The sequence below is a fragment of the Leuresthes tenuis genome, unplaced genomic scaffold (genome assembly GCF_036924035.1).
Source record: "Leuresthes tenuis unplaced genomic scaffold, fLeuTen1.0.hap1 SCAF_5, whole genome shotgun sequence".
Lineage (NCBI taxonomy): Eukaryota > Metazoa > Chordata > Actinopteri > Atheriniformes > Atherinopsidae > Leuresthes > Leuresthes tenuis.
The window spans coordinates 3,607,267-3,627,910 of NW_027325359.1; the positions used below are offsets into that span (position 1 = coordinate 3,607,267).

Sequence of the window (20,644 nt, forward strand, 5' to 3'; positions counted from 1 at the left end):
CAGTCTTAAGAAACATGAATTAGGAATGATAAATTAATGTTGCCAGTGGCAACCATGTAGTTTCATCATGTCTTGTCTCCTCATGTTGCTTTGCTTCACTCAGTCCCACTATATTGCCTTTATATTGCCTGCATTATGTCGAGTAATGTCACATGTGCAGCGGCAGGTCTTGCCTTATGCCCTTTCTTCCATCCCAAAGGCCCTTTTAGACCAATTCGAGGCTAAGAGCAGCTTTATCCGTGCATGCTGTCACTTACACTTGGATGTGGCTGTTTAATATGCTTTAAGAGTGGCTTTGTTGTTTTTTTTATTAACACAGATATATGTGTTTAAAGGGCTATGTGGCCCCACCAAAAGATTTATTCAAATCATTTTGGTGTAGTTGTGTAGTTATACTGTATGTCACAATACAATCACAGTTACTTATATGGTTCTAATCTCTGTTTGATGGAGACAATCAAACTCTTTGTGCCCTTTGTGGTCCTAACTCAGGAAGTTAGTTGGTTTGTGGTCACAAAACCAGAAGTGACTGCCTGCTTAGTTCCCTTGTTGACTGAAAGTCACCACCTTCTCACTAGCATGTAGAAACGTTGTTCTGTCCTTAAGTTAATAATAAATAAGATGATAAATTCCCGTGGCAGTACATCCATGAACAATCATCAGTAAAAACTTAGCATTTTCTTCTCAAAATTTGCCCCAATAAAAACTTAGAAGACAATATTTGAGGCTACTTTTCAGTCCGTTGTTTATGTAAAATTAAATCTCCACAGAAGCTGTAAGAGTTCAGAGTCTATGTCTCTGTGAATCACTCTTTTCACTCTTTCCTCACTCCCACTCCGACTCTCAGTCTGAGTCCAGGATGTTTAATGGTGTTGAGAAGGAGTGCCCCTCCCCCACAGAGAAGCTTGCCCGAAAGGAGTCTCTTAAGGTACACATCACTTCCTTTCTTGAGACAACTGCAAGAAATGTTCAGCATTATGATGCAACATTTCATTAATCATGAAGTAGATCACATGTTGAAAAGCCATTTTGGAACCTTTTGAAATATGTAGTATGAGTGACACGTCTCTGATGAATGCTACAGTTTGTTTGACTCTGCTTCCACCTAGTGTTTGCTTATTCACATCAGTCCTTTGACACTGACTCTGATGACTCATTTGTGTGTTTTTTTTTCTTTTTTCTTAACAGGTCCAAAAGCAAAATTACAGGCAAGAGAAGAAACGGGCAGCGAAAGAACTGTCCAGTGCACTCAAGGACCCCAGTGTTGTCATCATGTCCAACTGGCTAAAGGTGTGAGCCCGTTATAACACACAGTCACATGCAGAATAAGGTTCTACTTGCTGTCACACAGATCACATCAACAATTCTTCACATAATCTCCTACTCATTGTTTTTGTAATATGTTATAATTACCACTGAAGTAACTGTACAGTTTAGAATGTGTTCACGCTTATATCCAGCACACACAACACGGACCTTTGGGGTTATTTCAGCTGCAGTTGCACATCAACATCATGTTCCTCTAACTGCTCCCCGTCTCATCCCTTGTCCTTCTCAAGATCCGTGGCTCTTTAAAGAGTTGGACCAAGCTGTGGTGCGCCCTGAAGCCCGGAGTACTTTTGATCTATAAGACTCCCAAAGCAGATCACTGGGTGGGCACCATTCTGCTCACTGCATGCAAGCTGATTGAGAGACCCTCCAAGAAGGATGGCTTCTGCTTCAAGCTCTACCACCCACTGGAGAAATCCATCTGGGCCGTCAAGGTCAGACACTTTTTTTACATTAAGCAGTAAAGCCTTTATGAAAGGAAATGTATGAATCCTCTCAAACTTGTACATTTAAAAGTTTTTGTCTGGAAAACGTAATTCCTTTAAAATGATTCGGATATGACTAAATCTTCTTCCTCGTTTAATGAATGAGGATCTATGAATATGCTAATTTCACCACTCTCACATCTGCACCTGACATTGTCTGTTTCTGCTAAGCACTGACCATTGTTAATATTGAGCTAATTCAGCCATAGAAGTGTACATTAACTGCATTATGGCTTCGCGTTCAACAAAGCTCTGTTAAATATGAAAGAAAGAAAGAAAAAAAGCCATATCTTTGAACCAGGAAGCATTTCTTAAGGAACTAGAAGGAACAATACAAGGTGATAGAAACATGGAAGCATCCCAATGGATTCACTTTTCAACAACTCAACAAAGGCTTTGTCCAGGAGCGCCGGGCTCGTCCAAAGGTGTTAAAAAGCCCTGAAGGTACCCCTGTTCCAAAGCTAGTAGCACACAGCAGAAACCAGGCCCAGCATGGAACCAGAAACTTGCTTGTCACAATAGCTGGCAGCTCTGGGAGCACCAGGCTAGATTAGCCTGGGAAACGGGCCAACCCATGAGCAAGCAGAGTGGACTGTCAGACTGGCTGCTAGCGTGGAAGCTGCGAGAGCTGGTTCCTCCAAACAGTCTGCGGAGAACATACAGGCTGTCCGGCTGTCTGTCTGAGACTTTCTGTGGTGCTCTGCAGAGTCAAACACAAATCCTCAGCCAGGGCGCTAATGGCTGATTCTGCTCACGATTTGTAAAACTTTGAGGTTTAAATCTATTTTAGTCGAGGTGGACTTTAAGGACCGGAGGTTTTGGGTTAACAAAACTGATTGAAAATGCAGAAAACTAGAAAAATAAGAACCTAATCTTGAGATTATCTTGCGAGTTATTTGTTTCTGTTGAAAAAACACGGATGCGTAATATGAAATGTGAGTCATTCTTTGAACCATATGCTCAGGGTCCCAAAGGAGAGAATGTTGGTTCCATCACGCAGCCTTTACCCAGCAACTACCTGATCTTCAGAGCTGCATCTGAGTCTGATGGTGAGGCCTATGTGGAGTTGTTTCACTTGGAGGTGTACATCTTTGCATGCTCGATGATATATTTGCTATCAGAAGCGATTGAAGGCACTCTAAAATCTGTTCTTTTTTCTCAGGACGGTGCTGGATGGATGCCCTGGAGCTGTCTCTAAGCTGCTCCAGTCTTTACAAGCTGACAGCCAAACCTGGGAAAGAGGGAGATATCAGCATGTCTTCAGAGTCCTCGCATATACTCCACCTGCTGCAGTCTTCTCCGCTCACCGATACCGAGCTGCTACAGTAAGTAATACATGTGTGTATTACTTACTTATACATGGCTGCATACAGAAGATGCATTTATGCATCTCCACCTTACCCTTATTTGTATTTTTTCCTATTCTGATGAGCTGCTTTCTGTAATCACACTCGTTGCAGTTCATGCACAGGACAGTTGGCGCATGTGCAGAAATGACCAAATGGCTAAATTTGAACGTAGTAACGGTGCAGTCTGGCGTTCAGCTTGCAGTAGCAGATGCAGAATTGTGGATTCTCTGGAGATATTTTTGATAAGTGAGAAAAAGTTTGCTTTTTAAAACTGCATGTTAATCTTAAAAGTGTTTCAAATTTCAATGTGTTTTCATGTGAAGCTGTTTTACAAAGACAGATGCACTTTTTGTGAGTACAAGTCAATTTACAGTTTCAGTGTTGTGTGCAGTAGACGTACAGATTTTAGATTTACTTTATGCAAATGCAGTCAGTTAGATTTGCTTCTCCCAGTCAGAGACCAGACAGCTGCAAGCCAATTTCAGCCATACACCTTACAAGGAAGCCCTGGCAGGGAAGTGAGCAGCTCTTGTATTGATCAGCCATCTGTTCTAACTGTATCTATAGATTAACAGGGGGATCCCTGAGAAAACAGGTGCAAATAAGATGTAAGGTGTACGAATCAGAAATGTTCGGTACTGTAAGCCCAATCTCAAATGTAGCGGGACTCTTAAAGGTACGACCTCCAAGATGAGGCTGCTTTGTGGGGTTAAATGTCTTGTGAGTACTTGGGTATGTGGTTAGCTTGGGTCAGTGGTTTGTCAGAACTCATAAAAGGCAAGTTTTCATCTGATTATTTCACAGCTGTGTGTGTAAGCACACACACTTGCCGTTTTGTGAGTGTACCCTCATAGTTCTCATCTTTTGACAACACTTAAGTTATGTTTTTATGCCTCTGTGTCGTGTTTTCACGCCAAACATTGGTCTGGACTGTCTCTAAGTGCCTGCTCGAAAGAAATTGTGAAGTGCCAGGAGATTACCTTTGTGTGATGAATTGGCATAATATATGAGTAAGATTAAAATGTAATCATAATGTTCTTATGAAAATAACTTTGATGTATTACATACTGGCTCGGAAAGTTAATGCGTCGTTGTTCCTCAGACACAACTTGGAAATCGGAGCTTAAACAAGTCGGCTCGTATCTATTAGGTGGTGGACTATAAAACAGTTTGCACAGCAGGAAAAGCAGAGGGAAAATGATGACTCGGTCTGTTAATGTGCTCACTGTGGTTTTCAAATCCAGTAATTGTTGAGAAATGCTGTAAGATTTGAAGTCAAACCAAAATTACGACCTGCGTTTAAGATGTAGTTTCCATGAAATACTTTAATTATGAATGATCGTACGGAATATTTGCTTCTAAAACATGGTTAAATGATATATTTGCTCATATAAATGCTATTGTGTGTAGTTATTTTGAAGCCCTCACTTTTATCTGCTGGGTGCTCTTTGCGCCTACATTAAACAAACCCCTCTGCTCCTCACACCTCCCCCTCCTCTTACCTTCTCCATGGCTGAGCCCTCCCTCTGGCCATCCTTCCCAAGCAGTCCCTCCTGTCCTGCTCCTCTCCCAGCCAATCACAGCACCCTGCTCAATCACATGACTGACAGGGGAGCAGGAAGATGAAACACAATGTGAGCAGTGCACCACCCAGAAAGAGACGGTAGCAACGCAGCCATTGCGAGCTTACATACACACACACACACACACACACCTTGGCACACAGACAGAAATATCCACACGCACATTCAGGAAGCAGGTATGTCGGAGTGAAAGGAACAAACAGCACCCTTTTGTCAGTAGGCTTAAAACATTTGCACACACACACACACAGAAGAGAAGGTGAGATAAGGACAGGCTGCATCTGCTTTTGGATTTGCTGATTTTTGGTGTTTGGATCCCCAAAGAAGAGTTTGTCTATATGCTGGATGTCTTTGAGGTAAGGAAAGCTGCCTCTCGTCCAGGGTGTGTTTGGATTGACAGATAACATTGTGGGTCTGTTAATTATTCATAGACTGCCAGAGAGCGGTTGATCAGGTCTGTGAAGTCCTCTGGGATTTTGACATTTGAACCCTCTTCCTTTGTTTTTTACGAAACTGAGCTGTTTCTTGTTTTTGTTTTTTGTGACCATAGATACGTCATCGAGGGTGATTATGAAAGCATGTGAGACAGTACAGTTGTTGTCCAGTTGTTGTTGGAAAATTCGTGAAATATCTAGCACTGAGTGAGCATGATAAAAACCTGCTTTGATGTCTTTGCAGCTGTTTTGGCTGTATGATTATACCATGATTCTACTCAGACTTTCACTGTCTGACCTGTAAAATGTTAGTAGGATGTTCCTCTTAAGCTACCCCACCCCCTACATCCTCACCCTGCATATTTCTCTTCTCTTTTCTCACTATCACTTCTCCTCTCTGTGGCCTCTTTTGAGCTGATTTATGACTTTCTTCACCATCTTTCCATTTTTCCAATGCGCACCGTCGACTGCAGACAGATCTGAGGTCTGGGTTTGATTTGTTCAGGCTGGAAAATTCCACAGTGTGAAACATGATCATTTAGCGAAGAATGCAGTTTGAATGAGTTTTTCCACAACTTTGTGTGCACACATGTTGAGTATGTTATCATGTTGTGGTGATCGTAAGAAGTAAGCTTTTACTTATTTGTCCATTTGAATAAATGTATTGTAAGTCAACCAGTATTATCATTTTTTTAAGCCTTTTTGACTTCAGCAGACATGTAATTCTCCTCCAGGCCCTCACTGCAGATGTCTGTCACGGTCTGGCCTTTATTAAATAAAATGTGGTGCATTAAGGCTGAGATCCTAAGTTAATTATTGCCAGAGTGATACTGTCCACAGAGTTGTGGTGCATCTGGCTGAGTCTTAACACATCCAGAGGGAGTGAGATGGTCACATCTTTGCTCCTCGTGTTGGCAGATCTCTCTAATTCAATCTGACTGACAGCATTTGATTTATTCTTAGCTATGTTTGCCTATATAACAAGCCCATATACTATTTAAAGTCAGTTATACAGCTGTAAGTCAAATATCAACACACAAAATTCATCTGTAACGTATAACTTCTGCCACAGATGTTTTCCTACCAGCATCGATAGAAGCAGCAGCAATAATTTGTTGTGGTCACTTGAAATGTTGGGGTTGTTAATTCCTCTGCTTTCATCAGGTTGAATGACTCTGCCCTGCTCGGCAATGACCACATGGAGCATGACGGCTTCTCAGACAAATCGGAGCGTGAGATTCATGACGATTGGGACACTACGGTCAATGAAAATGGTGGAAGGCTGACAGAGGAGAGCGACATGGAGCAGTCGGACGAAATGTCCCCCGGCCCACAGGCGACAGCCTATGTGGAGCAGGGCAACGAGGACATGGCTGAGGTAAAGGGACGCCGTCTTGTTTTTCTGCAGTCAGTTTTGTCTTCATCATCTGTATTCATACTTCAGAGCTACTTTGTTATCTTCCATAATGAATTTGTATGAAGCCACCTCTCAGTCACACTTGACTTCTTGTCACAGAGCTATTCTCTTACCGCCTCTGTCTGTATTTCTTACTTTAGGCTGGGGAGGCTTCCCAGGTGGAGACGGTGTCAGAGGAGAACAAGGGTCTGATCTGGACCCTGCTGAAACAGCTGCGGCCAGGCATGGACCTGTCGAAGGTGGTGCTGCCCACCTTCATCCTGGAGCCACGCTCCTTCTTGGACAAGCTGTCCGACTACTACTACCACGCTGATCTGCTCTCACAGTTAGTAAATTATTCTAATTGAACTGAGTGTGTGTTCATAAGAATGTAAACATTTTAGGTTGTTTTTTTTATCTTATCGTATTTCTGCTTCTTCACCACAGAGCTGCACTGGAAGAGAGTGCATATGGTCGGATCAAGCAGGTGCTGAGATGGTACTTGTCTGGCTTCTACAAGAAGCCAAAGGTAAGACATGTTTTCTCTTTTAAGGCTTGTTGTTATCAAGCCAGCTGTGCTATAAGACAGTAAAAGCCTGCTCAGTATTTCGGAAACTCTCAGGATCTGTAGTTATATGTTATATATATGCATATGTTATATATATATTCACAAAGTTTGGACGATATTGAAGTAATATGTTTCATTTCACTTTATTACAACTCTTAATTCAAATTGAAATTCAGTAAAAACCTGAGGATTTGATGGTTAAACCCTTCTTCCTGCTCTCCATTCGTCCATCATGTTTTTTCAGTCACACTAACTGCCCCCTCGACTCGCTGCAAGCGGCCCTTTTTTACTGCTGCAGAAGGTTTTCTGACCGTTAGCATTTTTGTTGTTGTTTTAGGCTCTCACTAACAATTGGCTGCTCGACAAATAGCACTGTCCAGGCTGTGTTTCTGCTGTAAAAATGTCAGGAGACACTTTCCACTCGTTTCCACTCATTAGAGATTTATTTCCTGTGTGGCTGCAGCAGCAGCAAAGAGAAGCAGCCAGTATGAGCCAGCAGAAAATGCCCTCTGATCAATCGGGGCTTACGCAGCACTTTTTATGCTCGCTGCCTTTTGGGGAATCAAGGTAGATGGACAACTCTATACCAATATTAGTTAGAAACTGTCTGTTTTGGTAATCCTGTTGATTATGTCCTATGCTACAGACAGGCGGCTCCATAATTAGTTTGTTCCTTAATACACTGAAGAAAAGGAAGCTCAATTGTCACAAAAATAATTCAAAACCTCTTTAGGTCAAAAGATGGTTGAATTGATACTGATTCTTCTTTGTGTTCACATGTTTCAGGGTCTAAAAAAGCCTTACAACCCGATCCTGGGGGAAACATTTCGCTGCTGCTGGCTCCATCCTCAGACTGACAGCTGCACCTTCTACATAGCTGAGCAGGTACAACCAGATATGGAGCTAAGTGCAAACTGTCACAGGACATGAGTCATCCCGTGTGTGAAATTTTTGCCTAACACGCTTGGAAAATGCATTTTCCCTCACTCTGCTGTCTCTTTTCCAGGTGTCCCACCATCCACCCATCTCTGCCTTTTATATCTGCAATAGGAAGGATGGTTTTTCTATCAGTGGCAGCATCCTGGCCAAGTCTAAGTTCTACGGTACACTTCATACTGCGATATGCAATCTGTTTGTCATAGAAAGACATTCAAAGACTCTACGGTTTGAGCTCCAAACCCCACACTTGCCACAGAGGCCTGACTGTTGATGGCAGATTATTAAGTGGGAACTTCTGTTCTTCTGTGTTCGCTTGCAGGTAACTCTCTGTCAGCTATTTTAGATGGCAGAGCCAGACTGCTGTTCATGAGCAGGGATGAGGAGTATGTCATCACCATGCCTTATGCCCACTGCAAAGGTAACAGGTTTACAACTTCTAATTATGTATATCCCTACTAATTAACCGAGCCACGTCCCTGTCACTCTGTTAATAATCGTCTTAATGCTGCAGCATGTCGGTGTCCTTCTCCATGCTTCATTTCTCCGTTTGATTACGTGACTGCATAGAACTACGCTGTAGATTATTCAGTTATAACTGTTAGAAAATCAAAGAAAATCAAAGTACAAATGAAGGCCACGGATGGTAAGTGAATTATATGTTTGCAAAAATAACAGGAGGAAGTTTTTCAGTAGTTTCTATGGTTCACTGTAGGAAATGTGTGGTTATTTACGAGACAGCCAGCAGTCTGAAGGTCGGCAGATCAATCTCCAGCTCTGCCGTGTGTCAAGAAAGACGCCGAATGAGACATTGTTCCCAGTATTGAGACTGAAAGCACTGAATGTATAGACTAACGTGAGTGTGTGTGGTGTGGCTTTATATCTTTATATCTTCATGGGGGAAAGAATCAGTTTAGATGGATATACATGCTAGATATACAGCTGTATATTATTGTATTGTTATACTGCTGATGAATTCAGCCTGGAGCTCCTTCCTTTCTATTCACTGACCGACTGGATCCAGTCAGCAGTGTGATGCCTCTGCCGTGTTTGCAAAGATATTTGTTTAATGGGACAAATCATGTGTGGGCTGTAGTCAATATCTCTGAGCTACTGGAAATAAAACGAGGCCTTGCTGTGCTCTGACCTTGAACTATTGACATGGCAGATATCCAAAAGTAAAGATGGAGGATGGATGTAATCCAAGTCGGGTCAAGTTTCTGTCAATTCTCCAAGTTTACTTTGGGAAGTTGTAAATGACTGTTTTCATCTGGTCGCCACTTACTGTAATTGGCAAGCTTGTTAATAGTAATAATCCTTCCAGTAACAGAGAAATTGTTGCTCTGATGATGCAATGCTGTGTCTCCTGTAGGTATCTTGTATGGCACTATGACATTAGAGCTGGGAGGGAAAGTTTCCATCGAGTGTGAAAAAACCAAATGTTTTGCAGAGCTCGAGTTCAAACTAAAGGTACGTTTTAACAAATAAAACGCTCAAGTTAAATTTCACTTTCACTTCTTTTGATTGGTTGATACAGCCAAGTTATTGCATTGTAATAGTTATCCTATCCTGAAACGACTTAATTCTGTTCACTGCAGCCTTTCCTCGGAGGCTCCGGCTCTGTAAATCAGATCAGTGGGAAGATCTTTGTGGGAGACGAGCTTCTGGCCACCGTTGATGGACACTGGGTAAGAGCTGCTGCTTCCTCACACTTTGATTTCTGGTTGAAATGTGTCTGTTTCTGCCACTTACACACCACTGATTAGCATTCAGTAATTCTCTGTACTAAACAGAGACAGAATTGGTAATTATAGGCTAAGGAGCTGCAGGCACAACAAGCAGTAGACTCCATTTAGAGGGCTCTTAAAGAGTGTCTGGAAATTAAGTATTGAAAGGTTTCAAATTGAATGGAGGATTTAAATGGAAAGACTTTCAAGGTTGACCTTGAAAAGATAACATTTTTCTTACCTAAAATTGTAAAAATTGGGTTGATGGGGGGGTGTTTAAATTGGCTATGCTGAACCTTTTGTGGTCTTTGTTCAAATAAAGGACAACGAGGTGTTCATTCATGAGAAGCGCTCCAACCAGCAGGAGACTTTGTGGAACCCAAGTCCAGATATTCGCAGCAGGCGCCTCAAGAGACAAGTGGTCCAGATAGACCAGCAGGGAGAGTTTGAGTCTGAAAGGTAACCTCAGTTAGTCATTTCAACTGGTCCTACGTGGAGGACCAAACCTGTATGTAAAACCTTCACATACAAAGTATTCATGAAGTTATGCACATGTACTTGGAAAAGTAACTCATCTTTGTTGAAAAGGGGTCAGACAGCTTCTTTTTTGTCTCAAAGCGTATCAACGAAAACGGTGGAAAACTGTTGCTTTAATTGTTTAATGCATTTACTCTTTTGGCATCTAATGCAGTGTGTCCTCAACAGACTGTGGCAGCATGTGACTTGTGCCATCATGGATCGGGACCAAGTGAGGGCCACCCAGGAGAAGTTTGTGCTGGAGGAGGCTCAGCGAAGAGAGAGCCGAGAGAGAGGAGACAAACCCTGGATCCCACGACTTTTCCAGCAGGAGCCAATCACTTCCGAATGGACCTACAGGCACATGGAGTACGACAGCACACACACCCGTTGTTGTGTGTTTACTGTGGTTAGTTGTTCAGCGGGGAAAGGCAGATTTTCTTACACTGCATCTTTTCTTCGTAGCACTCATCCGTGGGACCCTGAGCACTGTCTGGTCCAGTTTGAGAAGGACGGCGTGATCCAGACGCACGAGAAAAGTCAGAGGCAACACAACGGGCTGTCCTACAGCCACGGCTGGGCCAGTCAACACAAGGTCAAGCTACAGCTTTGGCAGAAGCTTTCCAGGCAGAAGTTAACCGTGTTTTGTTGTGTTTTCAGACTCATCTTAAAATGAACTCGGTTGATTATTTTCTCATCGATCCACACACAATTCTCCTCACTGGTAAAGCAAAGAAACAGTATGCTGTGGTGTCTTAAATGGTTTAAAAAGACAGAATGTCCCGTTTAGTATTCAGACCCGTTTTTCATACTTTAATGGGGAGCTTATAGATAGACAGTTTTCCCAAAGTTTCTTTCTTGGTTTTATGCTTTTGGTCACTTCCCCATTGAAATGTAAACATGTCCACCAGCCTGGGACCCTGAGCCCTGTAGAAAAGGCCTTTTTACTCAGCATTGCTCTGTACTGTTCTGCATCCATCTTTCACTCTACCCGGACTGGTCGCTCCGTCCCTCTCATGGTCTGAATGATAGTAAGTTGCCCCCAGGCTTCTCTCTGGCCACTCTTATCGTACAGCTCAGAATAAAGCTCTGTGCCTTTTCACCAGTCTGCGGACAATTCTGTCACCCTCTTGGTTTGGTTTTCACTGTGACATAGACAGCTGTGAGCCTTTTCTATTGTGGACTCCACCGGAGCTCAAATGCATTGGCGATTAAAAATGTTTCAGTTTTTTATGTTAGATAAGTCCACAACAGATGTTAAAACACACACCTTTCTTTGTCATTGTGGAGAATCGAGTGTGAATTAATGTAAACAAGAAAAGACTTTAAAATGAGTCGAAAACAATGAAAACTTGAAAGAGGATTAAACGTACCTCCTCCAGTCTGTATTGTTCTTTTGTATTTCACTGAAATGTTGTTTAATTGAAAGCCGGGCTGCCTCCTGTCAGGTCACACTACACCTGATAGCTTGGTGCCCTAAAAGTACTGATAAGCATGACGAGCCCTTTTCCTTCTTGCTTGATTTTCACTGCAGTGATGGTCAGACGTTTTTTAGCTCTCAGCCTGTTGCATCATCCAGCAGTTTGCTGGTAGTTTTCATGCATTGCAGTAAAAAAAATGACCTGCCTCTCCCCAGGCGGGGGTGAATGGGAAGCACAGGAAGGCCAGCAGCCAGCCGTCCAGCTGCAGCCAGAACACGGAGAGCAGCAGCACCACACCAGAACCCACGCACGAGTCCTCGGACAATGAAGGTGAGGTGTGCCTCGCACAAGCGATGATACAAAGCAAATCAGTTAAGATGCCATGCATAAATGCTTTGGTTCAGGAGATGTATACACAGAGCTTTACAACGTTTAGAACGGTTCAGGAACAACTCTTTTTCTTGTCCATGTCTTGTCATCAGGCTTTTCAAACCAGTGTGCCCGCTGCAGTAAAGAGATGAAGGACATCGCTGTGATCGAGGCCTCCATCACATCTATACAGAAGACTCAGCAAGATATTCAGAGGTGAAAATAACACCTTTACGCTGTATGGAAGAGAGCTGCTTTGTGTAATATCACAGCAATGCTTGTGAATATTAGTTTTTCTGTTGATGGAGAGGGAAAGGGAGAAGGGATTTTAAGGACCAGCAGCAGTCGTGTTAACATTTAGGAGATAAAATACTAACGGGATTTTTATGTCTGAACAACATTTAGTGATGAATGTTTAGTTTACTTCTTTTTGCACTCATGGACATGCTTGTATATGTCAGTATTTCTTATTTTTTGTTATTTAGCGTTAGGAAGATCTTTCTAATTTTTTTTTAAATTACTTTGGTCATTTTTCTTTGGTGTTAAAACTTAGATTCATTGAGTTTTTTTGTTTTTTTTTTTTAGATTCATACTAAACCTTGGTCATTATTGTCTCTTCTTTCTACCAGATGCGGCTGTGCAGCGTTCAGCCTGCATCACTGTTTACTTGCATCTCAGATGCAGCTTTATTTTACTCCAGGAGTGTTTCCAGGAGTGTAGTCGTCACATTAAGCCGGGCAGAATAATGCTTTTCTTTTGCATTTGATAAGTCATTAACCTGATGATTCACACCTCTCTGGAGAGTGTCTGTGCTGCTGATTTCTATTGAAAATTGTCCGACTTTTCTTTAGCGTTCCTGTGACTGACTTCCTCTCTGACTTATCCAGTCTGTGCTGTGTCAAAAATAGACAAGCTGGGCCTTTTTTAGTAGCCACTTCTCAAAGGCTGAAACATAATGCAGAAAGTCAAATGTTTTCCGGAGTCACGTTGATCTTTTTCAACCAAAAGTGTGAAAAAGTTTTTAGAAATGTAACTTTTCCCTTTTGTGGAGTCGCAGCTCAATGTTCACCCTGATCTTTTGCTTTCTGCAGGAACCTGGTGGCTCTGAGTCGTCAGCTGTCTCATCAGAGGGCGACAGACGACGGCATGTCGCTAACAGGCCGACACTGCCTCATCCTCTGTGTTCTGCTCCTCTCTCAGCTCCTCCTCAACTATGTCTTCACCTGAGCCAGATCCCGGGGGAGGAGTTTCCCTCCGGCACTGATCTGGCATTAAAGCCTCCAAAAAAAGCACAGACTCTTATCAACAGAGAGGGGCGGGGGGGAGGGGGACCTCAGATCAGTGTTGGGAGGGCAACTTTGTCCCTTGGTTTCCTTTTATAAGGGGAGGAGCAAAGACTACAGCAATAAACACAGCCACAGCCACCGCCTGTCAGTCATCTGCAGAGAGGAACGGCGCCCCCTAGTGTAGCCAGACCGAAACAGCGCTGCTACCCACGCACGTCGGACCGGAGAGGACGAACGAGAGACAAGCATGGCTGAAAAGATTTGAGATGTATGATGAAGATATAGAATGGTTTTACAAAAAGAAATGACAGAGGATGTTTCACCATTCCTTAGTGTCTTTTTATATTGCCCTGCAATACTGCTCATCTGTGAGTGTGCCTGTATGTGTGTCGTTTGTATTTCCAGTAGGCCCTGTGGGCATAAGCAGATCACGGCTTGGACTTCTCCTACTTCCCTTCCACTCCAGATTATGGGCCTTAATGCTGACGCCAAAAAAAAGAAAAATGAAAAAAAGAAAGAAAAATACAACATATACAAATGAAGAGATCTTCAAACAGTGCAATTGTGTGTTTTGTATTGGTGTACGCTCAAATGCGACGTGTCTCGTCTTTTAATGATGATGATTTTACCAAAACAGTATTTATTATCCGAAAGGACAAAGAGTACTTGTTTACAGAGAGCGCTGCATGTGTTTGTAGTGACACATCGGAGGGAGGGATATTGGAAATGAGGCAGGGCAGAGAGCCAAACAGAGTGTCTTTGTACTTGTGTGCCTGTAGTGGTGTAACTGAAGGGATAATAGAATAGCACTGCTTTGGTCTAGACCATGACACTAGTGTGTACAATCAATCACGTGAAATAGTGTGAGGAAGAAAGGACAGAGAGAACGAGAGGGAGTGGAAAAAAAACATGAGCCGAAGGGAAGAGATTTATGTGCATCTTGGCCTACACCATGTTCAAGTGACTGTCTTCGATGTAAACACTTAGTAAGAAAAAAGTCTTTTCTTTGAATTAATTTGTATATATTTGTCTGTTTCAAAAAGAAATTGCAGAATGTATTTATTATGTGATTCACTTGGACTTTCCTAATCTTAATCAACACAGAGGACCGGGGACAACAGTCACCCTCCCAGGGTTTGTGTGGGTTTGTCAAATTGTGTGTGTGTGTGTGTGTGTGTGTGTGTTAGTGTGATGAAGCACATGTATGCGAGAAAGCCATTATGGTCACGCTAAACACAGCCAGATCTCTCATTGTGGTTTTTACTGGTTTTTAGCCCTTGAATTTATGTGTGCGTCAGTACTGATGGAGCGAATCAGAGAGCAGCACAAGAAGGACGTCAACTCTTTGAATTCTTTTTATTTTCCTCTTTTCATCGTCATCCTCTTTTCTACTTTGCTGCCATGTTGTGGGGATTCTACATGCCAGATATTTTTGTCATATGGAACAAAACACAATATGATGATGCCTAATGTTTTCATTCATACCTGTCGCATACTGTAGCACTACAGTAAAATATTTTAACCCTGGCGCTGTGTGTGGCCGTCGTTAATGTCTTCTGTGGGAAAACTGAATCCGGAGGCGCTAAAAACGAAAGCTTTTCCCTGCACAGACAACTCGCTCTGTCATTCTCCACTAGAAGGAGATATAGATGTAGGTAAACTTGGTCTAACTGCATCTGAAAGGGATTCCCCTTTATGTTACTTCACTGCTGTTATGAAGCTGATGCATTTTCCATGAAAATATGTGAAACAAAATTAGAAGGCTGCATGTGATGTACACCACAGATAAAGGCAATGTTGGGGAAAAGCAATGCCTTGCAAACTGAAGACTATCACCATTACAATAGACAAATGATTGACCCAGATTCTCAGTGTCAGCTCCAAAAATTGTGTTCAAATTGGGAGAAATTCAATGACAAGTTGGAAAAAAAAAGATAATGGAGCTGGAAAATGGAAGAAATGACAACTGTGGACATATCAGAGGAGACATTAACACTATAGATGTAGTTCTGACTGATCATTTAGATGAAGTGGAAATGATCAAGCAGCAGATCACAAAGCTATCACAGAAGAGACGTCTTCTGCTGAGGAGCAAGGAAGTTACATGTTCCCTAACACCAAAGTTTAGGGCCTCATGACATCTGAGCAGCAGAGGGATAGTTCCTGATTGCAAAGAGTCGGAGCAGGAAGAGAGCCTCACATAAGGTTGAACAACATGAGCACAGACATGACGCTGCGTTCAAAGCATTTCATTTCACAGCCTGATTACACATGAGGAGCAGAGAGCTTGGTCCCTTCTAAAAAGAGGCTGTTAGGATAGAGACACATCAGCCGAGACCTGAAATGGTTTTGAATACTAGATTTAAGGACCTGATTGCATCTGAGCACCAGGGAGCAAGTCCACGCTGGGAATGTGCCGCTCCAGAGCAAGAAGAGATCTTTGTGGCTCGCTATGAGCAACCTGACACATTTTTGGCAATAAATTTGAGGTCTCTGAATGGGCAAGGGGAGCAAAGAGCCAGGTCCAGCTTGGAAGTTATGGCTACAGATTCAGAGCAAGACGACAAGTTTTTTTTTATTGCGGCTGAGGAACAGGTGCAAAAACCTGAAACATTTTTAAATACTTTTTTCAAGGACTCGATCTCGCCTGAAGGGAAAAGAAACAGTTCTCTGGATTTAGGAGACCGACTTGAAAAAGAGACAACTGCTGCACATCACCAGCAGTGTGCTGCCACCAAGAATTCAAATACAAAAGATGTTGAAACGTCACGCAAACGTCAGCTAATTATCACATCACTGCGGTGCTATGATTCTGTTACTTAAAGCAAAATGTACAAGCAAATTCTGTCCAAATGTAGAAAAACTTTGCCACAATGTCAGACTAGATGGTTCTGATGATTAGATATTAAAAATAGTTCTCAGCAGAATAGCTTACCATCTATATGATGTACTCTACTCTTAACATAAATCCAGAATATTATCATGATAATTACTTCATTTTTGCCAAGTTGTAGTGTCAACGCAGTGGCTGTAGAAGGTAGATGTTATAAAGTAGACACTTTGTCGGTCATCTGTGCCTCTTCAGAGCTGCATGATGAATTCATCAGTTCTTCATTCCAAACACTAGATGGCAGGCGTGAATTATATAGACGAAGAGAGACTTCTGGTCCACACTGTCAGAGTTTTTCACCACATATAAAGTTAGTTATCTGAAAGTGTAGTTTACGTACACCCCATTTACCCCAAGACACCAATAAAAATCATTTAAATGTAATGGAGCTGAGATATTTCTGGTAATAACAGAGTTGATTTGGGACTCTTAGGTTGTTGGTGAGGTGCATATACAGCTGGAGAAGAAGCATTTTCTCAACAACAACACATCTTCTTTATCTTGGACTCTTCACAACTCAAAATAGCTTGCAATTATTTCAAAACAAGGGGCAGCTTTCTTCTTGCTGACAAAGAGGATTTGGCTACAGTTTCTACTGACTGATCGCAATCCTGGTATCTATGTGAACATGATTATATTACTTAATCCATTAGTCACTCAAACAGTCAGCCACTACAAACAAATACTGCTGTTTGACATCATTTCAAATGATCACATCCATCCATCTTCTGTAGTTGCTTTATCCTATTTAAGGCTGCATGGGGCTGCAGCCTATCCCAGCTACCATCAATCAAGAGGCAGGGGAACCCCATGGACAAATCAACAGCCCTTAATTGAACCCAGCTAAACCAGGTGCAGCACCACCTCTCCACCCCTGAGCAGCCAGCAGCAACATGAAGCTCCCCTTCTCTTTTAGCAGATACAACAACTAATGGAGACTCGATTGTCAGCCATTTCAGCTCAACTGTCGAGGAGTTCATATGGACTATGCTGCAGGGTCGTCAAGACCACCTCTAAATGAGATGGATTAAAGGTCTTTGTCGGTAAGGAGCAACACTATGGGCACTCTTTAGATCACAGTGACTGTTTTCCAGCTTCTGAGCACAAACACAGCCTGCTTTCATGGCCACTATCCCCCTGAGTCTTGGGAGATTTCTGTAAGGAAAAGAAGGATGTCCCGGGCCATGCATGAGAGGGGATCATCCTGTATGGCATCTCACCAAGTTTGGAACCCTCCCCGTGGCGTAGCTCTGAGTAAAGAAAAAAAAAACATCATCTCCTCTGAAACTTAGAGGCTCAGCTGTGGCATGTGGCTGCTTTGACGTGCGTCACACCGTGTGCATAAGGTTTTTTTTCCTGCCACTTTCATGTGATGAATTATGGAATTATTTGAATATCTCACCATTATTGTTTCTTCTGTCAAAGGGGGGGTGTCACCCATGACTGGTAACAGGACTGAGAGTTGAATCTGAGTAGGTGGAAATCTCCTGCTAGACATCACATGGATCAACATATCTGCCACACATAGTGATTTAAGCCCCACTGAGGCCAACTGGATTGTGTTTAGAAGCCTGACTGCCATGCAGGAAAAAGACTGTTTTTTCATGGACATGAAAGCAATTTTTCTTAAAAAGCAAAGTACATGGAGAAAAAAAACATTCAGAGTCACTATTATCCTGCTTTTAGGAAGCAGAAAGTATCAGATTCTGTAAAATAGCAGAAAATGACTAAATAAATGCTAAAGGTTTAGTCAGATTGCTTTAAATTGAAAATATGTACCAATGCTAACACTACCAATACAAGATAAATGCTTACAAATACTAACAGTACTTACATTATGTTTTACCAGTACTTCCTACTCAAATCAGTGAAAAATGACAAACTTTACATACAGAGTAAGCTAAATCTACAACAATACTATAACATAAATGTAAATGATCATTCCCATGCTTGCACGTTGCTGTGCTCATTTGTTATATATTAAATAATAATAACACTGTCACTGTGCCCAGTTTTTCCTTCTTTCTTTTAAATCAGAGGCATGATAACAATAGACCTGTTTCCCTCTGCAGTTGTGATATAAAAATATGTTTTAATTCAAATTTAAAATGCCTGAAGAAAGATTCTTGAGTAAAATGTCCCGTGTGTCACTGAGTCCAGAGTCAGTAACCAGCCTTCCTCATGCTGCCATACGTGACAGTAAATCTGTCCAGTTCCCATCCACTTTACAGCGAACACCTTTGATGTGAAGTGAAGTGGATGCCTGGCATTTCTGTGTCAACCAAACAGAAACTGTGTTTGTGGTTAAGTATCTTCCAGTAGATACTTTGAGTTTTTGGGCTTGGCTCGACTTCCTGTCTGTCACACAAAAATTTGATTAAGAAAAAATTTGAACCTCTTTGACAACCAGGCCGAGAACTATAAGCAGCTGCTGTGATGTTATTAATGTGATCTGAAGGAGACGCCATGAAAACAGGTCAATAAGTGGACAGAAGCTTTAATTTAAGCTCGGTACTTACTGCACTGCTGTCACTGCAAATCTTTCTAAATTTTCTCACCCAGCTTTACAAACTGTATGTTTTCTACCTAAAAAGGAGACCAGTGTGAGCTCACTGAGTGCTGATAAAGTAGCAGAGATTAGTAAAGAGAAATCGTCCTCTGTCTTGTCTCTATTCTCCAGATATCTAGATGTCTATGGAAATGCAAGCTGGGCCATTGTGCTGTTCAGCTGTATGCATGGGGCTGATGGAGGGAGTGACAGTCGAAGTTAAGTGTAAAAAGTTCAAACTCAAAAGATGGTTCCCAGGAGTGAATGTGATCCTGGCACTGGATGCATGATGGTTGCAAAATTCTCATCAATCACAGCGTCATCCACAGAGACTTTTTCACTTTGAAGGTGAAATGTCTGAACTTCTGATCGCGAATCTGAAAGTAAAGCAAAATTAATCAGCATCTGAATAATGTCTCGTGGCCTTTCTGTCCTACATTTCAAACAATGAAAAATCTCAAAGGGGTAATTTCACTTTTTGGGTTCTCCCTTTCCTTTCAAATGCAAATTTGCTTCTGTCAAAGTTCACATGGAAATGAGTCATTTTCTTCAACAGTGTGAAAACACCTTGTTTTGTTGTCCAGCATAAAATCACCAAAGACAATGTCAAGAGGCCAAAAGGGATGTTGAATAGTGTAGATCATGGTACTTTCAAGAGCAAAAACTGTGTAGTTAATTAAAGATAACACTTCACTTTCAGTTCAACTCACAGTAAAAATAAAAAACTATCAAACGGAATAAACTATAAACCTCTGTGTCTGTTAGTCCTGCTCTTTAATAGAGTTAGATAGCAGCCGCAGCGCCACCTTGGCCGTAACTGAAATGGCTCCAGTAGAAAGAAGGGGTTAGGTGTATAGAAAAGTTTCCAAGGTAAGATAAACAATCAGAAAACCTCTTTTTATCTTACATGTCAAGATCACCTGGTCTTAAAATTAGGTTAATACAACCAAGATATATTTCGCTGTATTATCATTTCTGTAACTAAATCTGAGGCAAAATGTACAATAACCCAATCAAGCTGTCATTTCTCATAATCCAACAGCTTGTCGAACCACCTTTAGCAGCAATAACTTGGAGTAATCATTTTCTGTATGACTTTATCAGTCTCTCACATTGCTGTGGAGGAATTTTGGTCCACTGTTCTTTCAGGTCGTTGATGTTTGCAGGTTTTTTATTTCAGAACAGGTTGAAGTCCCACCACAGCCTTTCAGTCAGGTTGAGGTCTGGACTTTGACTGGACCATTGCAACACATTGATTATTTTCTTTTTCAGTCATTCTGTTGTAGATTAGCTGCTGTGTTTGGGATCATTGTCCCGTTATATTACACAATTTAAACTAAGCTTTGGCTGTCAGACAGATGGCCTCATAACCCTTCCTAGACTGATGAACAGTCTATTAGATCATTACTGATAACACACCTAAAAGCACTGCTTTTACAGAGGTGCTCACGTCTACTGATGATCAGTTAATAAAGTTAATTTGAGCAGCAGCACTTGGCTGATACTTGCACTTAATTCCTAAAGGAGCAGTAAAATCGGACCTCATTTTAAGAACAACTTGAAAACCTTTTTAAGATTTATAGCGGCTTGAAAAACCAAAAGCAATTTTACTTTACTTTACGACCTGTCTTGCATAACATGACACAAAAACTTTTTTTTTTGCTTTGCAAACGTTTGCTTTGCTTGTCCCAATGAGATCACATCCCGTAAATAAAGCTAAAAGTCCTACCCAGAATAATGAGTGTGTTTGTATGTTTTATCCCCCACCTTCTCCTGAATGAAGCTCAAGCAAATGTCTTGTTTTGGC

At 41.8% G+C, this 20,644-nt stretch overlaps 1 protein-coding gene across 8 annotated transcripts in view; it reads left to right on the plus strand.

Annotated features, from left to right (window-relative positions):
- osbpl5 (oxysterol binding protein-like 5) overlaps positions 1-14,926 on the plus strand; it is a 35,794-nt gene extending 20,868 nt beyond the window's left edge. For 6 of the 8 annotated variants that reach the window (XM_072385501.1, XM_072385504.1, XM_072385506.1 and 3 more), the window contains 19 exons: positions 848-928; positions 1,189-1,290; positions 1,560-1,763; positions 2,779-2,863; positions 2,977-3,139; positions 6,345-6,558; positions 6,738-6,922; positions 7,024-7,105; positions 7,931-8,029; positions 8,151-8,247; positions 8,403-8,501; positions 9,453-9,550; positions 9,679-9,768; positions 10,130-10,266; positions 10,513-10,692; positions 10,789-10,918; positions 11,960-12,074; positions 12,227-12,329; positions 13,205-14,926. In XM_072385501.1, the coding sequence (XP_072241602.1) occupies positions 848-928; positions 1,189-1,290; positions 1,560-1,763; positions 2,779-2,863; positions 2,977-3,139; positions 6,345-6,558; positions 6,738-6,922; positions 7,024-7,105; positions 7,931-8,029; positions 8,151-8,247; positions 8,403-8,501; positions 9,453-9,550; positions 9,679-9,768; positions 10,130-10,266; positions 10,513-10,692; positions 10,789-10,918; positions 11,960-12,074; positions 12,227-12,329; positions 13,205-13,340 (2,400 nt within the window). In that variant the 3' untranslated portion in view covers positions 13,341-14,926. The remainder of the gene's footprint in view (positions 1-847; positions 929-1,188; positions 1,291-1,559; positions 1,764-2,778; positions 2,864-2,976; positions 3,140-6,344; positions 6,559-6,737; positions 6,923-7,023; positions 7,106-7,930; positions 8,030-8,150; positions 8,248-8,402; positions 8,502-9,452; positions 9,551-9,678; positions 9,769-10,129; positions 10,267-10,512; positions 10,693-10,788; positions 10,919-11,959; positions 12,075-12,226; positions 12,330-13,204) is intronic. The other 2 variants (XM_072385508.1, XM_072385505.1) reach the window with 1 other exon arrangement.
- Positions 14,927-20,644: the final 5,718 nt, after the last annotated feature.